The 26,744-nt window shown below is 40.5% G+C and overlaps 1 protein-coding gene across 2 annotated transcripts in view; it reads right to left on the reverse strand.

The window, feature by feature from the left end:
• Positions 1–17,141, reverse strand: part of STK38 (serine/threonine kinase 38) — a 42,002-nt gene extending 24,861 nt beyond the window's left edge. The window contains exons 1-2 of one of the 2 annotated variants that reach the window (XM_043907307.1): positions 16,815–17,141; positions 12,170–12,302 (exon numbers count right to left, since the gene is read on the reverse strand). In XM_043907307.1, the coding sequence (XP_043763242.1) occupies positions 12,170–12,300 (131 nt within the window). In that variant the 5' untranslated portion in view covers positions 12,301–12,302; positions 16,815–17,141. Of the gene's footprint in view, positions 1–12,169; positions 12,306–16,814 lie in introns of both variants that reach the window. The other variant, XM_043907308.1, reaches the window with a different exon arrangement.
• Between the last annotated feature and the right edge of the window lie 9,603 nt (positions 17,142–26,744).

Consider the following 26,744-nt stretch of genomic DNA (forward strand, 5'->3'; position numbering starts at 1 on the left):
ACAGTTACTAAGGCAAGTGAAAGATTCTCATCCTTTGTTAGTTCTACATTTTGACAAAAATTGTTTAAGATGTTAATACAACAAAGAACCTAATTTCGAAATGTAAAGTTCTCACTCTCTGTGTGTGGTAGTTCCTCCTTAACAAACCACCAACAGCTGGTGTCTGATAACCTCTTCTATCAGGGTGTTTCTCTCCCTGCCCCAGACTGAAATCTACTTCCTTTATTTTCACATCTTCCTCCTCCTCCCTGCCACAAGCACAGTAATAACAAAGGTAAACACAGAATTTGAAGATTTAAGGGGGGTGGGGGGGGGTGGGGGGAATGTTGGAAAAAGGTGATTAGCAGCACTGATAAAACTTAAAAGCCACATGGACCAGCCAAAACAACAAACAACAACAAAACAATACCAAAAAAGCACCAAGGAAAAAAAACCCAAAAACAAAAAACTTGAGATTCTAAATCCTTGGAGTGCTATACCTTAGAAACTGCATCCAAGAATATTTTTGACCTATACTCTTATACTGATTTGATAAAACTAAGAGAAACAAGTAAAATTTCCTTATAACTAGTTCCACACATCTGTTATTTATTCTGCATAATAAATGAAAGCACAGGGGCTAGAATCTCCTCTATCCCTGTCAGCATCCCAGATAACAGGCCAGCTGAGCAGGGCAGAGAAGAACAGACACATAGGGTACACAAGCACCGTCATGTGGTCTAGCCCAGTTGAGGCACCCTGCACTTCAAACGCCACACAAGGATGGTTGACTCAGTCTGTACACAATTAGGAGCTACTAGAGACTTACGCACAACGGAATGGTGTGATGAGGTTTCTCTTTGAGAATGGCAACCTGTAGTAATGAGCTGATGGACTATCAGGAAAAGCAACAGGCAGAAGAGAAAGGAGACAGGAAACAGAAGTAGGAAGGGACTCTGGAACAAGAAAAGTAATCATGAGTCAGATGGATAATAAAGATGGAACTAGGGCTGGAAACTCAATATGTGACCAGAGTCACTGCAAAGATGACCAGCTGACAGAAGGAGTCAAGCGAACAGTCCTGGAATTTCTTGTGTGGGAGGATAATGGTGCCACTAACCACGACAGGGAACACACAGAGAGGAACCTGGGACAATAAGAGTTTTATTTTAGTCAGTGAATATTTGCTGCAATACCAGTATTTAGTGAAAATGAGTATTTTTATTTAATTATATTTATTTACTATTAGAAATCATATTACAGTACAAATCCACAGGCTCGGATGATAAACAAGAATTTGTGTCCAAACTCCCAGGAAGTGAAAGGATCCACTCCAACTCTGAAGGAAGAAGAAAGCATTTCCATGACTCCCAGTCTGCCCACTCCTCTTCTCCTAGTTCCCAGAATTGTCTGGGGATATGCGTCTATGTGTGCACACAAACTAGAGAGAGAAGGCTGTACCACTGGTAACTTCAGGAGTGAAAATTAATTCCATTTTTTTGGTTAAATAGTTGAAGTTGGGAACAGTAAGAAGAGTAAACGCATGGTAAGAACTATAAGAACTCAACCCTGGTCAGCTACTTCTGGGCTCTGAGTATCAAACACCATCATACTTCCTGACTATATGTTCTCTGAATGATCACACCAGACTGTGACAGCAGTCTAACATGCTATCACACAATGTGTGTTATAGAGATGGCTCCCTCTGAATTTTAAATCTAAATTCAAACTGGAAAGTATTCTACACTGCCGCTGCAAGTGTAATTAAACTGGTCTCAGTAGATAATCTGCCTGAGAGTAAAGTATTCAGCAGCAGCAGCATCTTGAACACAACCAGATTCTTTTCTTTTCTGGCCACTGCGTGCAATTTGTGAAATACGAAATCTTAGGTCCCCGACCAGGGATCAAACTTTTGGGCCCTCAGGCAGTGAGAGCTCGGAGTCCTAAAACTGGACTGCCATGGAATTCCCCTCAGATTCTTTTATTAGAGAAAAACTCCAGAAAAAACCTACCATGCAAAATGATCCATGGTAATGATTCACCGGGACCAAGTCAAAGATCTTGAAGACACCAAAAATGGCATAACACAGTGACATCTTACAAAAGGCGTGTGAATCACATCCTCTGTGAAGCAACACCACAGAGCTACTGACTTGTCAGACTCGTGTTGGCACTGTGATGACAAGAAAATGGCCAGGCTTTTGGAGATGCATATTGAAGCAGACAGGACTCAGAAGACAGATGTTTCAAATTTGCTTTAAAACACAATAGCAAGAAAAAATAAAATGGAATAGATGAAACAAATTTAGCAAAGTCTTGACAATCACTGAACCTAAGGGCTGACTGTATGGGGCGTCACTGTTATTAGTCTTTCTACGCGTGTGTTTAGAAGTGTCCACAGTGATGAACAAAGGCGGGCTCCCTCCACTGCACGTCTCTGGTGGCAGGGCCAGGTAGCTTAACACCGCAGCCTCTGGTGAGGTCACTCCAGCTCAGCTCAAGTTTCAAACCAGGACCCTGAGGGGGAGAGGCGCTTCCATACATAGAGGCCACACCCAGCCCCATCCAGCAAGGCTTCCTTGAGCTCCCTTTATTAGCATGTGAGACCATTTCCCACATGAGACAGTAAGTTCTTTTGAAGACAAGGACCACATCTGAATCCTCCTTCTCCACCAAGAATAGTGCTTTGTACACAGCAACTTTTTTAAGACGTCTGTTGTATGTCAGTCGCTTAGTTGTGTCCAACTCTTTGCGACCCCATGGACTGTAGTCCACCAGGAGCCTCTGCCCATGAAGTTTTCCAGGAAAGAATATAGGAGTGGGTTGCCATTTCCTTCTCCAAGGGATCTTCCCAACCCAGGGATTGAACTCGAGTCATTGTAGGCAGATTCTATACTCTGAGCCACCAGGAAAGCCCAAGATGTATTTACTAAATTAAAAAAAAAAAGAAGTGTCAACATACACACACATTCATGACTACTTCTTGTAATTAGCCCCCTTACTACACCTAATTTAGACTCGCCTCCAATACAGCTTGATTCAAAGGCAACAGGGATGGGAGGAAAGGCTAGTCCACTATACAAGCAAGTTGAGTGGACAATATTTCCAATTTCTGCAGATGAATCACTTAAAACCAAGGAAAATGGTATAGAAATAAACAGTGGGTATCTCCATGATCAGAACTTAGAATTCTCCAGAATTACCCTAAAAATGAATATTACACAAATCTTTAAAAATCTCAACAAATTAGTTTGACTGATATCTAGTCAGTTCAATTCAGTCACTCAGTCGTGTCCAACTCTTTAAGACCTCATGGACTGTAGCACGCCAGGCTTCCCTGTCCATCACTAACTCCTGGAGTTTACTCAAACTCATGTCCATCGAGTCAGTGATGCCATCCAACCATCTCATCCTCTGTTGTCCTCTTTTCCTCCTGCCCTCAATCTTTCCCAGTGTCAGGGTCTTTTCATGAATCAGTTCTTTGCATCAGGTGGCCAAAATATTGGAGTTTCAGCTTCAACATCAGTCCTTCCAATGAATATTCAGGACTGCTTTCCTTTAGGATGGACTGGCTGGACCTCCTTGCAGTCCAAGGGACTCTCAAGAGTCTTCTCCAAAACCACAGTTCAAAAGCACCAATTCTTCAACGCTCAGCTTTCTTTACAGTCCAACTCTCACATTCATACATGATTACCAGAAAAACCGTAGCTTTATAACTAGACAGACCTTTGTTGGCAAAATAATGTCTCTGCTTTTTAATATGCTGTCTAGGTTGGTCACAGCTTTTCTTCAAGGAGAAAGTGTCTTTTAATTTCATGGCTGCAGTCACCATCTACAGTGATTTTGGAGCCCAAAAAAATAAACTCTGTCACTGTTTCTATTGTTCCTCTATCTACTTGCCATAGATTGATGGGACTGGATGCCATGATCTTAGTTTTTTGAATGTTGGGTTTTAAGTCAGCTTTTTCACTCTCCTCTTTCACTTTCATCAAGAGGCTCTTTAGTTCTTGACTTTCTGCCATAAGGGTGGTGTCATCTGCATATCTGAGGTTATTGATATTTCTCCCAGCAATCTTAATTCCAGCTTGTGATTCATCTAGCCTGGCATTTCACATGATGTACTCTGCACAGAAGTTAAATAAGCAGGGTGACAATACACAGCCTTGACGTACTCCTTTCCCAATTTGGAACCAGTCTGTTGTTTCATGTCTGGTTCTAACTGTTGCTTCTTGACCTACATACAGATTTCTGAGGAGGCAGGGAAGGTGGTCTGGTATTCTCATCTCTTTCAGAATTTTCCATAGTCTGTTGTGATCTACACAGTCAAAGGCTCTGGCGTAGTCAATAAAGCAGATGTTTTTCTGGAATTCTCTGGCTTTTTCTGTGACATCCAACAGATGTTGACAATTTGATCTCTGGTTCCTCTTTCTTTTCTAAATCCAGCTTGAACATCTGGAAGTTCACGGCTCATGTACTGTTGAAGCCTGACTTGGAGAATTTTGAGTATTACTTTGCTAGCATGTGAGATGAGTGCAATTGTGAGGTAGTCTGAACATTCTTTGGCATTGCCCTTCTTTGGGATGGGAATGAAAATTGACCTTTTCCAGTCCCCTGGCCACTGCTGAGTTTTCCAGATTTGCTGGCATATTGAGTGCAGCACTTTCAGAGCACCATCTTCTAGGACTTGAAAGAGCTCAACTGGAATTCCATCACCTCCACTAGCTTTGTTCATAGTGATGCTTCCTAAGACCCACTTGACTTCGCATTCCAAGATGTCTGACTCTAGGTGAGTGATCACACCATTGTGGTTATCTGAGTCATGAAGATCTATTTTGTATAGTTCTGTGTATTCTTGCCACCTCTTCTTAATATATAAGTCTAGACTCACCCATTCCTGGGGCCCAAATAAAACTGACACTTGTTCACTAGTAATAATCAAACACTGCATTTGCTCACTATAATAACCACACATTGCAAAACTCAGTATCAGATCAGACTAAAAGCAAACAGAAAAACCTGAGTAAGAATATGGAAGAGAAGTAGCAGCAGATGCTGGTTCTCAGAGGGTAAAATGTAGAAGAATTCTTATATGATTTAGGGGGAAGAAAGGGAAAAGCACAAAATTATTGCCTATTAAATTAGGCTTTTAGAAAAAAAATAAATTAGGCTTTTGTGGCTTTAATTAATCCACCAAAATAATATTCATAAAGAACAGAAACAACACAGATCATTTTGTAAAAAAAAATGCCAGTTGCCTCAGTTTTCATTTCAAACTGCTACAAATTATCCAAACCATTAATTTTCTATGAACAACTAGGTGATTATTAACACCTATCTCTCTTTATGGATACCCAGGATCACACGAGAGAACAGGAGAACTGCCATTGATAGAGAAGCTTAACACAGAGGCCAGGAAAGGCAAAAGACAGATTAAAAAATAATGATTTGCACTACTCGATGTACTCAGTTTGCCATCTATAAGGAGCTTCAATAAGCATTCTGCCACACTAGACTCAGGAAATTTAATTGTTTAAACCAATATGTAGGATCACTGTACTATTTCTATGAAATAGCCCAATGTTCCCTATTCTACTTTTATACAGGAGACAATTTCCAAATGATTTTCATTTTTCCTTCTGCCTTTCAGCTTTGATCTCATTTCCCTCTGCAGTAAACCCTTTGTTCAAAATAACCAATGTTGGACTTCCCTGGTGGTCCAGTGGTTAAGAATTCACCTGTCAATGCAGGGAACATAGGTTCCATCCCTGGTCTGGGAAGATCCTACATGTGGAGGAGCAACTAAGCCCATGCACCACAACTACTGAGGCCACATGCCTAGCTCTACAACAAGAGAAGCCACCACAGTCAGAAGCCCCACACTTGCCGCAACTAGAGAAAGCCCGCATGCAGCAATGGAGACCCAGTGCAGCCATAAATAAATAAAAAGTTGCAAATATAACTCAGTGCTCTACTATAAACAGAATGGCACAAAGTTGCATATAGGGACCTCCCTGGTGGTCCAGTGGTTAAGATACCACACTCCCAATGCTGGGGACCTGGGTTTGATCCCTGATCAGGGAACTAGATCCTACATGGCCCAAGGAAGACCTGGCAGAACCATATAAGTAAAAATTAAAAAAAAGTTGCGTGTAAGTGGGAGAAAAACTAGAGATTTTAAAGACAAGACATATACAAACAAAAATTTGTATTACAACCTGATCTCTTTTACTAGCCCCCAAATTTACCAGCCCAATACTTATTTCAAACTGCTCATCATATATTAGCCACATATTCAAAATTAAATGTTTCTTAACCATCAATTGTCTCATATCATTAAAACTCTGCTTATTTTTCAAGGTTCTGTGATGTTGCCCCCATGACATCAAAACTCTTAAAAATCTATCTCTGACAGTTCCAATCTAAGTTTACTGACTACTGTAGTAGCTCCTGCCAATCACTGTTCTTTAAATTTTTCAAATTTTCATAGTTTTTAAAGGCTACAATCTATTTACAAATATCACAAAATACTGGCTATATTTCCTATGTTGTACAATCCACCCTTGTAGCCTATCTTACATCTAATAGTTTGTACCTCCCACTCCCCTACCTCTTTATGACCCCTCCCCCTTACTGGTAACCACTAGTTTGTTCTATCTGTGAGTCTGCTTCTTTCTTTGTTATATTTACTGGTTTGTGGTATGTTTTAAATTCTACATACAAATGATGTCACACAGTATTTGTCTTTCTCTATCTAACTTACTTCATTTAGCAATAACACCCTGTAAGTCCATCCACATTGCTGAAATGGTAAAAATTTCATTCTTTTTATGGCTTAGTAATATTCCATTGTGTGAGTATGTATACATACATCACACATCTTCTTTACACAATCCTCTGTTGATGGACACTTAGGTTGCTTCCATATCTTGTCAACTGTAAATAATGCTACTATAAACATTGGGGTACACAGCTTCCTGAACTAGTGACTCTGGTTTTTTCTAATAAAAACCCAGGAATGGAATTGCTGGATCATATGGTAACTATTTTTAGTTTCTTAAGAAACCTCCATACTGTTTTCCTCAGTAGCTACACCAATTTACAATCACACTGACCATGTAGGAGGGTTCTCTTTTCTCTACATCCTTGCCAACAATTGTCATGTGTGTTCTTTTTGGTGATAGCCATTCTGACAGGCGTGAGGTGATATGGTGGTTTTGATTTGCATTTCCCTGATGATTAGTGAGGTCGAGCATCTTTTCATGTGGCTGCTGGCCATCTGTGTTTCCTCTTTGGGAAAATGTCTACTCAGCTCTTCTGCCCAGTTTTCAATCGCATTGTTTGACTTTCTGATGTTGAGCTATATAAGTTATTTATATACTGCTTTTCTTTTTTAATTTTCTTAGAGTGATAAAACCCCAAATAAGACAGTCTTACCAAACTGTATCAACAAACTTAAGACCAAATATCAACTCACGTCCAAAAAAGAGGGCACTAAGGAAATGCAAAAACTAGAATAAGGTATCACCTCACACAGGTCAAAATGGCCATCATCAAAAAGTCTACAAACAAAAAATGCTGAAGAGGCTACGGAGAAAAGAGTACCCTCCTACACTGTTGGTAGGAATGTAAACTGGTACAACCATTATGGAGAAAAGCATGGAGCTTCCTTAAAAAACTAAAAACAGAACTACCATATGATCCAGCAATCTCACTCCTGGGCTTGTACCTGGAGAAAATCATAATTCAAAAAGATACATGCACCCGAATGTTCACTGAAGCAGTATTTACAATAGCCAAGACATGGAAGCAACTGAAATCTCCATCAACAGAGGAACAGATAAAGAAGATGTGGTACATATATGCAATGGAATATGACTCAGCCGTTAAAAAGCAGAAAATAACGCCATTTGTAGCAACATGGATGGACCTGGAGATTATCTTTCTAAGTGATGTAAATCAGTTAGAGAAAGGCAAATCATATGGTAACACTTATATGTGGAATCTGCTTCTCTTGTGGCTCAGCTGGTAAAGAATCCATCTGCAATGTGGGAGACCTGGGTTCGATCCCTAGGTTGGGAAGATCCACTGGAAAAAGAAAAGGCTCCCCACTCCAGTATTCTAGCCTGGAGAATTCCATGGACTGTATGGGGTCACAAAGAGTCAGACACGACTGACTAACTTTCACATATGTGGAATCTAATTAAAAAATGATACAAATGAACTTATTTACAAACAAAATAGATTCACAGATCTTGAAATCAAACTTACAGTTACCAAAGGGGAAACATGGAGGGAAGTGATAAATTGGGAGATTGGGATTAACATATACACATTACTGTAAATAAAACAGATAACAAGTACCAACTAACTATTATCAAATAAAACAAGTTAATCAGAACTCATAAACATTTCTTTGTAACTGCAACACCAGAAGCTCTGATTTCAAAAGAGCAGTTGTAAAAAAAAAAAAAAGAGAGCGAGCGAGCAGTTGTATTTTAAAATAACCATCCCCAACAGGTTTCACATGCCTAGAGCATGCAAATTTATTTTTTAATTCCCCGTGCTCTTTTTTGTCCCAGTGAACAAAGCTAGCCACCACCACGTATAAAGTATCTTGCTATTCTGCATACAGAGCTGCATATTTAAAATCAAATCATATATCCCATGTAAATTATGATTTATACCCTCCTATAAAAAATGATTGCAAAATCCTTATCCATCCCCTACCACACAGAATCCATCAATATATAGAGAACAATGCATTTTGACCAAGAGGGTTTTACCTCAGGAATGGAAGGTGAGTTTAGCATTCAAAACTCAGTCCATGTAATTTACCACAGTGAAAGAATAAAGAAAACACAAGATGATCATCTCAAAGATGTAGAAAAAGCATTTGACAAAATTCAACACCCACTCATGATAAAAATTCTCAAATAGGAACATAAGGAAACTCTCCCAATCAATGAACAGCATCTTTGAAAAACCTACCTTAACATCATAACTAACAGAGAAACAGTGCTTTCCCCTGTAAATCGGGAACAAAAGATGTCTACTCCCATCACTTACATTCCACACTGCACCTGAAATCCTAGTCAATGTGAAAAGGTAAAAAGAATGAAAATGTGTACAGACTGGAAAGGAAGATGTAAACCTCTATCTGGGTATGATTCTTAACAAAGAAAATTTTAAGCAATCTACAAAAAGGCTACTATGAAAGTAAATTACCAAGTTGCAAGGTTTAAGGTCAATATGCAAAATTCAGTTATAGTTCTATATACTAGCAACAAAGAAGTGGAAAATGAAATTTCAAATATCCACTTACAACAGCATCAAAAAAAATCCCAAAATATTAGTAATAGACAAACAAAACACATGAAAGGCCTCCACCCTAAAACTAGAAAATATTGCTAAGAAAAATTAAAGACCGAACAAAAATGGAGAGACATGCATCAAAAGATTCAATATTGTAAAGATGTCAACTCTCCCTCAAACTGATCTACAGATTCAATACAACTACAACCATAATTTCATCAGGCTTTTCTGCAGAAACTGATTAAGCTAATTTTTAAATGTATATGTAAATTCAAAGAACCTAGAATATTCAAAGTAATCTTGAAAAAAACAAGAACCACCACCAAGTTGAGGGCTTATACTGACTTCAAAACTTACTACAAAGCTCCAATAATCAAGGCAATCTGATACTGGCATACAGACAAATAGATAAATGAAACAGAACAAACAGCCCAGACAGATTTACAATTATATGACATTTGATTTTCAAAAGCAATTTAATGGAGAAAATAAAGTCTTTGCAACAAAGAGTGCTAAAATAATTGGATATCCATATGGAAAATATATTTTAAACCCCACCTCATACCCCACACACTTATCAATTCAAGATTGATCACATAAATTTAAAAACTAAGCCTATAAAACTTCCAGAAGAAAACATAAGAGAATTATCTTCATGACTGCGGAGTAGGCAAAGGTTTCTTAGAGGTCACAGAAGGCAATAACCTCAAAAGAAAAAAAAAATGCCAAATTAGATGAACAGGAAAGCCACAGACTGGTAGAAACTTTGCAAAACACATCTACAACAAAGGCTCAGTATCTAAAGAAACTCCAAAACTCAATAGTCAAAAAATTTGAACAAACACTTCACAAAGGAAAATATGGCCAAAAGGCATATAAATAAAAATTATGAACATCATTTAATCATCAAGGAAATGCAAATTAAAAAAACAATCAAATACCACTGAGCATCCACAAAAAGAGCTGGTTAAAAGACTAACAATACCAATGTTTAAAATATATACATATAAAGCAACTAGAACTCTCATACACATTGGAAATATTTTAGAAAAATGTCTAGCAACTTCTTATAAAACTAAACATATACTAATGCATATTTATGAGCCAAGAGCCTGCTATTCCATTCCTAAATATTTACTTAAGAACTGAAAACAAATGTTCGCAAAAAGATCTACATATAAATGTTCGGAGCAACTTACTCAAAATAGCCAAAAACTTTAAAAAGTCTAAATTTTTACCAATAAAAGAAGATATAAGCAAACTATGGTACAGTCAGAAAACAGAATGGTACTCAGCAATATAAAGGAACAAACTATGGACACAACAGCAAAATGGATGAACTTTTAAAACATTAGGCTGAGTGCAAGATGTGCCTTATTCAAATGAATCCATTTACATGTTCCTTTTGTATGGAACAGACAATATTAATCTATGGTAGAAACAAAACCACAACAGCAGTGGCCAGGGGTTGAAGAAGAATCTCCAGGAAAGACCTTTCTAGGGTGACGGTAATATTCTGTCTTGAGAGAGGTTTAAGTCACAAAGGTATATGTTTTTGTCAAAACTCATCGAAATGTACCCTTAAGGTGGGCATTTCATTGTATGCAAACTTGCAACTCCCTTAAAAAATATATATCTCAAACTCGTTATACAAGCAGAAATATTCAGAAGTAAAACAAACAGACATCTGCAACATACTTTGAGGTACAAGCAAAAAGATTAAGATGAATTAATAAATGCATTAAGGGATGAATAGATCAATATGTGATAAATGATAAATGTAGAATCTATATGATGTCTGTATGGGTATTTATTGAAAACAATTCTTTCAACTTTTCTGTGCTTCTAAATATTTTCATAATAAAATACTGGGAAAAAATTTTAAATAATGACTTACTACATGGATAGTACACACTAGATCAGTAACAATACCTGCCACTCTAATAGGGAAGACTCTTTATATTCTATTACAAGTTAATCACTAAAGGGATGTTGCCTATAAGCTTAAATTATACGTAATGACCCATCTCTGATAACCCTGTCTCTCAAGGAACGAGCATTAAGCTAAAAGACCTTTGTTTAGCTCATAGGAACAATCATGACCAGGCCCACCTGTGAATGATTGTAGGGAGGAAGAAATTAAAACAGCCCCTCTGGAAGCTGACTGGAACCAGGAAATGTCTGACTTTACTCCCTCTCCGGTTAGTGGAAGAAAAGCCTTAGGCAAGACGGTTCTTTAGAGGCATGAGTCCACCATCTTCTCAGTTTTCTCACTTTCAGAATAAAGTCACTATTTCTTGCCCCAACAACTCGTCTCTCAATTTACTGGTCTGTCAGTGCAGCGAGCAGTATGAGCTTGGACTCTGTAACACTACCACCACCGTTCACGTGATTACTAGGTGTGAGGCACTTTGGTGGGTACTTATATGTGTTACATCTAATACCCACAGCAATTCTGAAAGGCAAGTAGTACTCTCCTCATTTTCCAGATAGAACTGATGTGCAGAAAGACTAAAAACCTGTTCTAACCTCATACATTGACCAGATGGTAAAGGCAGGATTCTAAAGCCAGATCTGGCTCCATAATACTGCTCTTTCCATTATATCACAGTGTCTTAATGATGAACTCCAAGGTTTTGGTCCAATTAACTTCTTATAGTACCATGGAATTTTATGTTCTTGACCAGTAAACAGAAATAGAAATAAGTAGGTTAATAGCAAGGACCTTGGAAATCAACAACACTGTTACTCCACTGTAATGGAATTGGTTAGAACATGGTTGCTGCTCCTCGTCTCCTTTCAGTCATATTACAAATGTAATTCATAAAACAAGAGAAGGATCCCCAAACCATAACTCGATTTTCTCAAAATTCTTTACCTCATTTCTCGTTCTTCATGTTGAGCAATAAGGTTGCTATAAAAATTCTCCAGGGTCACTTTGGTCATTGTCACCCTTTCCTTTGTGTGACTACTCATGGACGAGCAAGGTGTTGAGCCTGTCATTGCCATGGCTGCTAGAAACAATGAAAAAAAAAGAGGTATTAGTTTTGGAGACAGAATCCACCAGTTCTGCACTCTCCTACCCTACTGATAGGAATGTAAATTGACCTAAGTTTTCTGGAATACAAACAGTATTAAACAAAACCCAGACAAACAGAATACTTGGTGAAAACAAGTATACATTAATGTTTTTTGACACAGAAATACCATGGCTAGGTATAAGGCCTTAGAGAAACTATCACACAGGTTCCTTTTTAACTTTTCTTGCGCCAATGGAACCCGTGCCCCCTGCAGTGGAAGCACAGAGTTGAAACCACCAGACTGCCAGGGGACTCCCCCCAACTCCACACAGGCTTTTAAGGGAGCATGAACAGGATGTGCACTACAGAAGATGGTCCTTATGCCATCAACTGTGTCAAGAGAAACTAGAAGCAATTCAGTAAGCAAATCAAGAAGTAAAATGTTGTGGAGACATATAAAGAAATAACCATATAGCAGTCAAAAGCAACATGAATACATCCTTAAGGAAGAGCGTTGCATTTTTCAGAAAGAAGGGAACAAGACCACAATACCAAACACATATATTAAGAACATGTAACACAGGCAGTACCATTCTTTGCCATCAGGAATCTACCTTAAAGGAATCAAAGACCCACAAGGATTCACACACAAAGGAATTCAATGCAGCATTGTAATGACAAAGAAAAACTACAAGTAACTTGAATAATCAAGAATAGAATTGATTAAATCATGGAAAAGTCCTACAATGAAATAACATGCAGACAATTAAAATATGTTCAAATGTTTGTCAGGCAAGCCTTTAAAGAATAAAACAAAAAACATTTTTCAGGAAAAATATTTCCAATCTAATTGAAAATAATAGGTTATAAAACAGAACATATACCATTTCACTTTTATGTGTTTACTGTATATGCAAAGAATTATTAGAAACATATATCAAAATGTTACCAGTGGGAAAAAATATTAGTGGTCTAACTCTAGGCAGGGAGAATACAATAGATCATCTTCTTGTCTGTGCTTTTCCACGTTTTTGTCAATGAGTGTGTACAATTACCATAAAGTTACCAAGAACTTTTAAATTTACAATTTCTATAGTTTAAAAAAATCTATGACTAAAATCTTCATCTACAAGTATAAATGACAAGTGACACGGCTTATGGTATTCGACAGATGTCTGCTATCTATTTGAGTTGACAAGTTAAAACAAAGAACTATGATGGAAACAATACTACAAAAGAAAAAACCTACGTCATAACTTTAGTGATGAAAGATACCTTAAAAACAAGAGGCCCTAAGTTCCTAGTTTTACATATTTGAAAACTGATACCAATGAGGTTTAAATAGCTTTGTTGTTGCTTAGTCACTCAGTCGTGTCTGCCTCTTTGCGACCCCATAGACTGCAGCATGCCAGGCTTCCCTGCCTTCACCATCTCCCAGAGTTTGCTCAAACTCATGCCCATTGAATCGAGGCTGCTACCCAATCATCTCATCTTCTGTCGACCCCTCCTCCGCCTGTCCTCAATCTAACCCAGCATCAAGGTCTTTTCCAATGACTCGGCTCTTCACACCAGGTAGCCAAAGTATTTGAGCTTCAGCATCAGTCCTTCCAATGAATATTCAGGGTGGATTTCCTTTAGGATTGACTGGCTTGATCTCCCTGCTGTCCAAGGGACTCTCAAGAGTCTTTTCCAACAGCACAATTTAAAAGCATCAGTTCTTTGGCACTCAGCCTTCTTTATGGTCCAACTCTCACATCAGTACATGACTACTAGAAAAACCATAGCTTTGCTATATAGGCCTTTGTTGGCAAAGTGATGTCTCTGCTTTTTAATACACTGTCTAAGTTTGTCATAGCTTTCCTTCCAAGGAGCAAGCGTCTTTTAATTTCAAAAGTTTTCTTAAGGTTCTCCTCTTGATACTTTGCAACTTTTAAAATTGTTTTGGAAATTAAATGTAGCCTTTTAAGATATGTGTAAACACATTACTACTAAGAAAAAAGGCAATTTTTTCAAATTAAGCAATTTTACAAAAAGATACTGGGGGGGGGGAATCACATAAAGAATAATTTTTTCAGAGAAGAGATTCAAAATCAAGGCTCTACTTCAAAGTCAGTCATTCATGATGTGCTAAAATCATCAGTAATCACAAATTCAAGACACTGAATTCATCTCAATCTTACTATAAAATGTTATTTTTTATGGGGAAGTTTCTCCTAACATCAAAGCAAACTCAAATGTTTTTAGGATATCAGAATTCTTTTTAAACCTCTGTCTGGTTTATGAAGCTTGGGTGTGGTTCCTTATTTGTCAGCCTGTACCCCTCCACCCACAATGAAAACCACATGCTCTCTAAGTTTGGTGAGGAAATTTTAAAACCAGATTTAAAAACAAGTCTGAAGCAAGAGAGTGCTTAGTACTCCTCCCTTGTCTGAAAATTTCCGGAGAATGTTTCTGTCTGTCTCTCTCTCTATATATATATATATACACACATTTTAACAAATGAAATTATTTCCACGTAAAAACACAACTAGAGAGTGTTTAAGCCTAAGAAAAACAATGCCCTCCATATAACAGGCAGTTAGTAAACATAGATTGAGCAAATTAATGATTTTCAGAAAAAAAAAAAAAGATTTTCAGTTGTCAACAAAGGTAAAGAACAAAATTACATTTATATTAATGGGTATATAAAAACTGGAGAACAAACATTTTGACCTATTTAAGTTGCTAGCATAACTTCCTAAACTTTTTAAAAGATCAACGGGAGATTAAATACACTCAAAGATACTCCTATAAAAGGCCAACAATGTTCTAACAGAATGGTTTTCAACCTTCATTCAGTCTCTAATGCAATGGCTAAGGTTACACCGTCCTTCCCTTTGGCCTTTCTTCAAACCCTCCTCCCCATCCTTTTCCTCTGCTCATAAATTCATAATTGATAATTCTAATAACCTTTCATCAAAAGTTACCATTGCCCTACAGCAATTTATAGGTTTTCTGGGTCAACCAAGTACTTTACATAAGATGGCTTTCCCTCAAGCTTTTGACAACTCAAGCCTTCTTGCCCTGACCTACAGGCCACTGGAGGCCCTTGCCCTATTTGTTTCATTCTCCAACTCAGAATTAAGAAATGATAGGTAAGCAAGAAATCTTAAAAGTTAAAAAAGAAATGTAACAGAAGAATGTGTTCTTCACAAGTCTGGGCAAACATTAAAAGGAGATCAAATGAAAATTGTCGTGTCTAGAGAGTTATGCATGGTTAACTGACTGACTTTACAAAGGTACCCTGTGAACTCTGTAAATATCCCCTTTCCTCACCAATTCTGTCTTTGTGACTGACAACCCAGTATCTTTCATTTGGACAATTCAACACTGGAGCTGAGACTATTCCTTAATAGTCACATATCTAATTTTTCCTCCTGGAACTGTAAGACACTGGAAAGCAAGCACCCTGTCCTATAATGCTTTTAATATTCTTCCCCATATCGCGAACAATACTACGCGCTTAGTTAAGTATCTTATAAAAGATTTGCTAGGAAAAACTGGTTTCTTATGCCCATTATTAGGAGCCGAAAATATGTATGTATGACGGGGGTGGGGTTAGGACATGGAATGGTTTTCTATACCGAGCGCGATAGAGTTGACCTCATCCCCTTAAGAGGAAGCTGCCATCTCTCGCCTGGGGGGAGACTGGAGCCTATTATTGAGGTGGTGGTTGTTCTACGCTTAGGGAAACCACATCCACTGCCTGGCTAACTCTAACTCGGAGCCAAAGTGCGCTGAAAGGGAGAGGAAACGCAGTGCTCTCCACTCCAGCCTTCCCCCGTACACTTCAAAAAGAACAAGATCATCTTTGTGTCTGTTCGTCTAGTGAGAGCTCTGGTCTCACTACCTGCCATTCTGCACACTTAAAAGTCTTTCTGCACAGACTCTGCCCCAAGTCCTTACTTTCCTTCTCCACTCTCTCTTTAAAAAAGGCTCCACCACATTTTCCTGTGGTTTTCAATTGGATTATATGAAGCCCGGTACCCTAAGACTAACCATAGGGAAGGGGGCAGACGCAAAAGTACCGCCGCCCCCCAAGGTGGGAGAGAGGGTGGCTTTCGACAACTGCCTCAGACAACACCTCTCAGATTCTTAAGACTCCAGGGAAAAAAAAGAAAAGGACGTGAAAATTGGTAACGACCGACAGACATCCTGGAGGGGAATGAGCGGTGGCAGCGAGCAGACAAAGCAGGCGACAAGGAAAGAAGAGAGCCTGGCACCCCGCCCCAACCGCACGCGAAGACAGAGAAAGGACGGGGTGCGGAGCCTGGGAAACCATGCGGAGGACCGGCCAGGAGCCTCTGGAAGCCGGGAGGGAAAGCACTGACAGGAGGGGTCGAAAGGGCAGGGCTGGAAAGAGGACGCCGGCGGGAAAGGGAGAACCCCAAAAAAGAGTTAGGGAAAGAGGAGAGAAGGGGAAAGGCCGGGATGGACGGAAGACAACGGCAGCAAGACACTCACCGGAGCCCGGGGCTGAGGGGAGAGGCAGGGCTGGGGGCGGCGAACAGCCGCAGACGCCGGCGGGGCCAGCGGTCTCGACGTGAGGAAAGGCGAAACCCCCGCAGCAGCTGCCAGCCGACCCGAGGAGGGGAGGGGACGCGTTAGGGACTCTGAAGGAGGGGGCCGCGGGGCGGTTGCGGGTGTGAAGACGACAGGAAGAGCCCCAACTGCCGGAAAAGACGGCAAGCGCAGGGGCCAACGCTGCCCAGTACCCCACGGCGGAGACGGGCTGGCGCGGCGGCCAAGGCGCCGGACTGCGCAAGCGTGACTTCCCGGAGCCGCGGCGCGGGTTCCGGGTCTGCGCATGCGCCGCCCCTCCCCGCCCCGCCCCATTCCGGCTGGAGAGGCCGGGTTGAGCGCAGAAGTCTGAGGGGTGGGGCATTTTCGGGGTGGGCGGGACCGGGCTGGGCTCGCGGGGAGAGTCCTTTTAGGTTTTTTTTTGTTTGTTTTTTTCGTTTTGAAATAATTATAAACTCTCCCCCAACGTGACAGAATTTGTACAAAAAGGTCCCTTTTACCCATCACCCACCCAGCTTCTCTCAGCATCTTACATAACTACATTGCGTTATCAAAACCAGGAAATTAATATCGGCGGAGTACAATGGACTAGACCGATGCAATTAACTAGATGACAAACCTCAGATTTAACCACTCGGGCTTGCACTCATTTTTGCGTGTGAGAGCGTACTCGCGCCCATCTGTGTAGTTCCATGAAGTTTTTTCACCTGTGTAGTCATGGTCCCCTACCAACTCTTGATTTCCTTCATAAATAGGTCCCCCGGAGCCCTTCCTCCGCCCGCCCCCCCCCCGCCCCCCCGCCGGCATCTACACTGCCTTAAGGTAAGGATTAGCATACACTGCCTTGGATGGGGTGAGCTCTCACATGTTTGGACATCTGATACCGGATACGGGGAGGGCACCCCAGTGTGCATGGAACCTGCTTTCCAAGGCTAGCCAGCTGCGGAGTCTATCCCATCCTTTGGGTTAGCGAGGACCCAAGACTTGGACGCTCACTGGTTCCTTGAGAATGGAGCGCAGTGCCCTTGAGCAGAAACTACCAGGCTCCTGGAAACAAAGATGACAATGCCCCTGCCTGCCTTCAATAGAGGCCATCTAGGCAGCGAAAGAAGCACGTGTGCAAGTCATTCGTTACTGTTTTGTGGTATTAGGGTGCCCCCAGGCTCTTCTGTATCTGTGTAAAACCTAAGGTTTTAATCCTTCAAGCTTGGGGTCCTAGGCTTTGTTTCCTTAATGGTCTTAAAAACATAGGCTTTCCTTGACTGCTTTCATCTTGCTAGACTTCAAAGCCCAGTTTCCTTTAGTCTCAGCACACAAAAACCACTTTGCTTTTCATTCCCCCGACCAGAGGCCCTTCTTCCTCAGTGACTTTTGTTAAAGTCCTCCCTATCCTTAAGGACTTAGTTACATGCCAGACTTTTGCATAGCACTTTTCGGTTTACGAACCACATGCAAGAACTTAATCTCAGGTGATCCTCACAACTCTTGTTTCTTCTTCTTCTTCTTCCGTAATTATTGAGGTATAATTGACAGCACTGTATAAATTTAAGGTGTCCAACATAATGATTTGACCTATCTCATGAAATGACTATGACAATAAGCTTAGTAAACATCCATCATCTCACATAAATACAAAGTCAAAGAAACAAAACTTTAGGGCTTCCCTTGTGGATCTACTGGTAAAGAATCCACCTGCAATGCAGGAGACTCAAGTTCAATCCCTGAGTCGGGAAGATCCCCTGGAGAAGGAAAGAGCAACCCACTTCAGTGTTCTTGCCTGGGAAATCCCATGGTCGTAGGAGCCTGGAGGGCTACAGTCCATGGGATCTCAAGAGTCAGTCACAGCTTAGCAACTCAACGATAACAACTTTAGTGAGGAGGATGCTGCTGCTAAGTCGCTTCAGTCGTGTCCGACTGTGCGACCCCATAGACGGCAGCCCACCAGGCTTCCCCATCCCTGGGATTCTCCAGGCAAGAATACTTGAGGAGGCAGTGACTGCTTATTCTTCACAGTGATTGGTTACAGTATTAGACTTTTCTTAAATGATAGGGAATTGGTTAGTCGTTACCTCATAAAAATATTGGTGAAGAGTTTAAGTTGTGCCTATGATTTCCAGAGGCGTAAGCAAGAAGTGACCAAGTCAAGTTAGTCTCCCTTGTCTTGCAAAATAAGATAAATTTTTTTGATAATTTTTTTTAAAAAGAAACAAAACTTTCATATATAGTATACTTTTGTTAGGTGGTTAGAATAGGGAAAAAGAGTCCAAAATGGTGGTGGCTAAAACACCTGGAAGGGGAAAGCCTACGAAAATAGAACAAAGGAAGGTCCGAGGACTGGAGTGAGAACCTTAGGTAAAACAAACAACGCTCCTGCCTAGGCCCAATTTACATAAGACAGGCCCAGGGACAGAGAAACATAAAAAGAGGAGCCAAAGCCCTCTCTCTCTCTCTCTCTTTCTCTCTCTCTCTCTCTTTCTCTCCTCCTCTCTCCCCCTCGCGCGATGGGGCGCTCTTCTCTTCGCGTCTTTGGATCAACGTGCCCTCACTCCTCGAAGATGGATTTTCCTGCTATTATCTAAATAAATAGAGCTGTAACACTGAGCTGTAACACTGATTTATTTAAGAGCTATAACATGGTCTGTCCTCCAAGAGCTGTGACCCGCCGAGGGAGCTTCAATGTCCGTCACTCCAAATTTTTGTTGTGCCGAGACAAAGAACCGAGGAGCATACACTCGCGTGACACTTTCATATATAGTATTCATATATATATAACAGTGTTAATTATATCTATCACAGTGTCCATTACATTCCTAGTATTTAAATCTGGAAGTTTGTACCTTTTGACCACCTTCATTCAACTTCCCCTCCCTGCTCTGGTAGTCACAAATCTGATACCCTTTTCTATAAGTTGAGTTCATTTATTTGTTTTTGATGTATAATTGATCTACAACTTTAGTTCCTATTCTACAACATACTGTCTCAATATTTCTATACATCTCAAAATGCGTGTGTGCATGCGTGTTCAGTCACGTCTGACTCTTTGCGACCCTATGGACCGTAGCCTGCCAGGCTCCTTTATCCATGGGATTCTCCAGGCAAGAATCCTGGAGTGAGTTGCCATGCCCTCCTCTAGGAGATCTTCCCAAACCAGGGATCAAACCTGTGTCTCCTGTGTCTCCTGCGTTGCAGGTGGGTTCTTTACCACTGAGCCACCAGAGAAGCCCACATTTCAAAATGATGTAAGTCTGTTTACTAGTGTCACCATACAAAGATATTATGTAGTTATTGACTATATTTTTCACACAGTACATTTCAGACCTATGACTCATTTATTTTGTAACTAGAAGCTTGTACTTTTAATCTCCCTTACCTTTCTCCCCCACCATTCTTACCTGCCTCCCCTCTAGGAACCACCAACTTGTTCTCTGTATCTATAACTCTGTTTCTGTTTTATGTTTGTTCATTTACATTTATTTTAGATTCCACATGTAAGTGAAATCATACGGCATTTGCTTTCTCCATCTGACTAGCTTCACTTAGCGTAATATGGACCTCTAGGTTCATCCATGTTGTCGCAAATGGCAAGATTTTGTTCTTTTTCATGGCTGAGTAGTATTCATATATGAATATTAAATGTATATATATACATTACATCTTTATTCATTCATCTATTGTTGGGTACTTAGGTTGCTTCTATAACCTGGTTGTTTCAACTAATGCTGCAATGAACATAGGAATGCATACATCTTTTCTAATTAGTGTTCTTGTTTTCTTTGGATAAATACCCAAGAGTAGAAGCTGAATCAAATAGTGGTTCTATTTTTAATTGCTTTTCATAGTAGCTGCACCAGTTTCCATTCCCACCAATAGTGCATGAGGATTTCCTTCTCTCCACATCTTGTTATCTTTTTGATAACAGCCATTCTGATCTTCACATCTCTTTGGCAAGTCACAAAGGATAAGCTGCTGTTGTTTTACTTTTCAAGATCAAGGTCTTGCCCTTTATTTTTATTTTTTTCTAACATTTACTTTTTAACTTTTATATTATAGTGGACTATAATTGATTTACAATGTTGTGTTAGTTTCAGGTGTACAACAAAGTGATTCATTTATACATATAAATATATCTATTCTTTTTAAAATTCTTTTCCCACTTAGATTATTATAGAATATTGAGCAGAGTTCCCTGTACTATACAGTACGTACTTTTTGGTTACAAAGGTGAGTTTGTAGTGTTAAAAAGAAAACCACAGGCCCAAAATGGCATCATTTATGCTGAAGCCCATGATAACAAACTTAGATTTAATACCTCATCTAATTGCAGTTTTTACTTTCCCTGGGGAATGTAGTCTCAGTCATTCATCCTGGAATTTTCTGATGAGCACCAACAAGGTAATCTGTCATTTGGACCCTCTCCATCCCACCCTCCACAACCCCTACAAAGGAAGAAGATGGAATCTGCATGATTCAACCTCACCCTTTCCCCAAATAAGGTGATCTGGCCTAAACAATCCTTTCCTTTCATTTGCTAATTGCTTCCTTGCCCACTTGTAAAAACCATCCATTCTGCACAAGGTCTTCGGGCTCCTTTCTCTTTACTAGCTGGGATACTGCCTGATTCACAAAGACTGAACAAAGTCAATTACAACTTAAGATTTACTTGGTGGAATTTTTGTTTTTTTAACAACAGATAACTGGGCGATGTGCCTTTTAGACAGTGCCAATATATAATTTCCCTGGAAGATAAAGATTCATACAGAGTAGACTAAGTCAGATGACCTGGGATATACTGGGCCACATCTAATGGAAGTTCTTAACTTAAGTCTTACTATGACTTTACTAATGCTGCTGGCTATGTTATTTGTATTTCATCTGTTTTACAAAATTGCTGTTTCTTACACTGCCAAATGTGTGACTGAGGCCTCTGATAAAATAATACTTAGTTCCATGTGAGATCGATGATGGTAACACTGTAACTCTAGATATTGGAAGAAGCAACAAGAGGGAATGTTTTCTTGGACCAAGAGGCTAGTAAGACAGGTGGTCCAGAGAATTTTGGATACTGTTTTATGGCCTAGTCCAGTAACAGCACACTGAGTGGCCTGTCAACAAATCTCTGCCAAACCTGAGAATGGACATTCTCAGCACCATGGGATAAAATGGTCATGAAATGCCCCCCACAGAATCATGGTCAAGTTTATGAGTGAAAAGGGGCTCTGCCAACTGAAAACTGACACTTGCCATCTACATCCACAAAGATTAAATCATGGCCACTGCAACAGCTGAACTTCAGCTCCCCTGAAAGGAGTTCAGGGTGAAAATCAGGAATGAGGCACTCTGTGGTCTGGGAAAAACTGGCAGAACAGGTCTTCAGATAGTTAGATCTTTTCAGGAGAAGATTTTATGAATCCCAACTCTTGCATCTTCTCATACCTAGAGAAACACTGACGTCATTAATGGTGACATCTGCTTTGGCTATTAAGGAAAATTTTACAATTAAAAGTCAAAATAGAGTAGCTATGGTTCAGATATCCTGGGAAATAACTAGGTGATGTTATGGGTGTACTTTCAGATTAGACCTCGTATTGCTAAACACTTGAGTTTTCTGAGTCGTCTCAGGCTTGGATGCCCCCATTCTCAAAACAATGTCTGCTGAAGCTAGTAACTGCAACCTTACTTTTTATAAAACTAGGCAACTGGCTACCTGGCTACAAGTCTCCCCAAAGTGACAGGTCCAGACTGGGTTTCAGGCCTATTCTTCTAAAAAGAAATGAGATTTATTTTGTCTATTAAAATTCCAGTTATCACTCCTCCAACTACTTCTAATTAGGTATGTTACACCAAAATGGCAGACCAAGGGATTGAGATTTTAATCATACAAGGCTCAGATCTAGAACTTGGAACTCAGGAATACTTCCAATTCAGTGTCTATTCTCCAAGCTGAGGCAGTCCTATGCCCCATTTTGACAGGAAGTTATCACAGTCATAATTGCCCAATTCCCTAAATTAAAACTGAGCAGAACTCTGTGGGGCTCTGGAGTACAGATCTGTTCTGTGTTCTCCATTTCTTGTCTGTTGGATATGGGCTTCATTCAGCCTCCTTGACCTTTCCTGAGTTCCAAAGGGTGGGTTCAAACAATTGCTAATGAGGGAAGGGAGGGGATACAGAAACAGAGGAGAGACAATCAAAGGTTGGTACAGCCTCAAGACAGGGGCCTGATTCCTACTTAAAGAAATATGCATAACAATGTCTTTGAGTTCTTCTACAGAATGGAGCCCTGACCCAGGTGGAGGATGGTAACGTCAAACTAAACACAAGATTCTTGGAGCATATCTCTGTTGCCTTACCACCAACAAATAAAAAAAAAAAAAAGAAGTCACAAACCCTGCAGCCCTCACCCCAAATGTCGCCTCCTGTTTCTGGGGACCAGTGATGACCATCCTGTTAGGTCTCCTGTTTGGCCCCTGTCTATTTCATCTCTGAGAGGAGCCAGCAATTTCTAACTAAATTACTGTTATTACAAGGGTGAATGCTGGTTTCAGGCAAAAAGTACCTTGGCTTAGATCAGGTAGAGAGAGACTTCTGCTCTGCTAGGCAGGCCTACACCCATGCACAGCAGGAACGAGTTACAGAAGAAAGACCTCCGCCCTATTCCCAAGAAGTATCTTGAATATGAAGTTTCTCAGGGGAGAGTTGTTAGGGGAAGACACTGATTGAAACCGCCCACCCTGGCCAGGCACCGTAGTAACCATTTGCATGAGTTGTTTTATGGCAGGAGGTCCTGGTAAGGAACACAGAACTAATAAGCCACCACCAACTGGAAGAGTTCGGGAAAGGTCAAAAGGTGACACCACATGTCCAACCACCTCCCAGAATCCTTCTCTCTGCATCCATCTTGGCTGAACAAGGCGTGCACCACCAGGAAGGACTCTGAGTCAGAATGATTGGCTAAGGACAACCCAGAAACTAATCCCATCACCATAAAACGTGAGACTGCAAGCCAGTTCTGCAGAGCTGTTCTCCTGGGTCCCCTTACTCTCCTGCTCTCCACCCAGGTGCTCTGTCCCAATAAAATCTCTTGCTTTGTCTGTACACGTGTCTCCCCGGACAATTCATTTCTGAGTGTTAGACAAGAGCGGTCTTCCTTCCTGCAACACTTCAAGCTAGGCTTCAACAGTATATGAGCTTCTAGATGTACAAGCTGGATTTAGAAAAGGCAGAGGAACCAGAGATCAAATTGCCAACATCCATTGGATCGTAGAAAAAGCAAGGGAATTTCAAAAAGACGTCTACTTCTGCTTCATTGACTACGCTAAAGAGATGGGAATACTAGGCCACCTTACCTGCCTCCTGAGAAACCTGATTGCTGATCTAGCCCTGCATGGACCCAGATGGTTACATTTTACCATGACTCCAGTAAGTGTAGTGGACACAATAAGTGTAGTCATTCTTTTTGACCATCAATCTCCTGAATCCTTTCCTGTATTTCCCACTTCTTACTATCAAAACTGAAAATTACAGATAGCCTTTTTTAAGGCTCCATTGCAGCTAGAGAGCAGGCACGATACCTAAGTGCCACCAATCACTTATTCACCTTGACCCCCACCCACCACCCCCGACCCTGCCCTCACCTGTGAGTTGGAAATTAGGGTGATCTGATCCTATTCTTATAATACTTAGCTTCATTTGCCTCACTGTGAAATTCTGGTGTTGGCAGATCTGGCCTTTATTTCAAATGTTATTTCATTCATTATGCATTTTTTTTGCATTAACTGGTATTTTTTAAAAAAATATTGCATTGATCCATGGCTGATTCATGTCAGTGTATGGCAAAAACCACTACAGTATTGTAAAGTAATTAGCCTCCAACTAATAAAAATAAATGAAAAAAATATTGCATTGAAATATTACTTTGATTACTGATTTTTTGCCACCGTTATAAATCTTATGCCAAGGTGAGTGTCTTGCTCACCTCACTTTAACCCGACTTCAGGCCCTGGAACAATCACTCTGAATCCGTTCTGATAAGAGTGGTGATGGCTCCCCATAGTTTCTAGAGTCATCCACAGAGGTCTCATTGGCCAGAATTGCATCACATGGTCATCCTCCCTGGGAAAGCAACCTCAGCTTTTTATGATCTTCTAGAGAGGCAGGCAAAGAAGAAAGAGGTTAGTGAGGAATGAGTATTAGCTCGTACAGCCAATAATGTTTGCCATGGCAGTGTATATTACTTTGCTGTTCTCTTTTAATCTATTTTACTAATCTAAATGGAGAAAGGGACTTCCCTCATATCTCACTCAGTAGAGAAACTGCCTGCAATGCAGGAGACCTGGGTTTGATTTCCACGTCGAGAAGATCCCCTGGAAAAGGAAAATGGCAACTCACTCCAGTATTCTTGGCTGGAGAATTCCCTGGACAGAGGAGCCCGTTAGGCTACAGTCCATGGGGTTGCAGGAGTCGGACAGGCCTTAGAGACTAAACCATCAAATGGAGAACAGACATAAGGCACTTAGCAGGACCCTTATTAATTGACCTCTGGTTAATGGGAACACTGAACAGAGTCATTCCCTTTGTATTTTCTTTTTTTTTTTTTTTCCCTTTGTATTTTCTATTCTATATTATCTCCGCCTTTTTATTATTTTGATATAATTCACCAAATCCAAGCTTCTGTTTTTTTTTTTTTTTTTTTTTTTCAAGCTTCTGTTTTATAACAGTTTTCTCTAAAAAACTCTTGGATAAACAACCTTATAGTATACTGTCATTCTTCATCTCCATGGGACTTGAATTACTTGGTTCAAATATTAGCACCTTTTTTTTTTTTTCTGTCTTGCTCCTTTTCCCAGTTTCAAACCCATTAACCTTTTCCTTCTCTTTAAACATTGCTCTGAATTGTTCTTTGTCCCAAAGGTAATACCTGCTCTTCCTCGGTCAAGCTGACCTGTGATTGTATCACCAACTGAAGCTCAGCCTCTTGGCAAAGACCACAGACCCTTTAGGGAATAGGCATCTTATCCCTGGCAGTGTGTGTCCAACCCTCTGGTGGCCATGACATCAACTGCTGCTGAATATTCCCTCCAGTTGAGGGCAGGAACCGTGCATGGTGCCTGCTAGCCCAGTGTTTCTCAGACTTCAATGTGCAAACAAATCCCCTGGGATTAAGTTAAAAATGCAGATTCTGGACTTCCCTGGTGGTCCAGTGGTTAAGACTTCTGGCTTCCACTGGAAGGGGCATGGGTTCTCTTCCTGGTCAGGGAAGTTCAGCATGCTTCGTGGTACAGCCAGAAAGGAAAAAATGAAATAAAATGCAGTTTCTGATTCAGAAGTTCTAGGGCAGAGCTAAGATTCTGAATTTCAAACAAGTTCCCGGGTGGTTCTAATGCCACTGGCCCACATACCTTGGAGTAATAAGGAATTTAAACATATATCTGGGTACTCTTTCTACCCCCTTCTGATGTCTATGTCAGAAGCTTTCTCTATCTCCTTTATACTTTAATAAAACTTTATTGCACAAAAAAATAAAAATAAAAAGATATCTGAGTGAAAAAGAAGGAGAAAGTGCCCACAATTCATCAGGGCAAAGACAGAGGCAAATGAGGCATTGAAGGATGTCTCTGCAGCACTGAAGAAGGCCCTGAGTTCAGGTACAGCCAGTGCGCTAGCATGCTCTTGATCCTGCGAGCGTGTTTCCTTACATTGTGAGTCCTAACACCTCACTTGCCCACCCTACTTCCAATCCCAGCCCCTGTCACTGCCAAGCAACATTTTGGTAGGTGTTCCTTCAGACTGCTTCCTTCCTTCCCTCCTTCCCTTTTCTTTTCTTTCCTTCTAGTATTTTGTGCTTTCTGCTGTAGCCCTGAGAGGTTGCTGCCGAA

This window comes from Cervus elaphus, chromosome 7 (assembly GCF_910594005.1).
Source record: "Cervus elaphus chromosome 7, mCerEla1.1, whole genome shotgun sequence".
NCBI classification, from domain to species: Eukaryota; Metazoa; Chordata; class Mammalia; order Artiodactyla; family Cervidae; genus Cervus; species Cervus elaphus.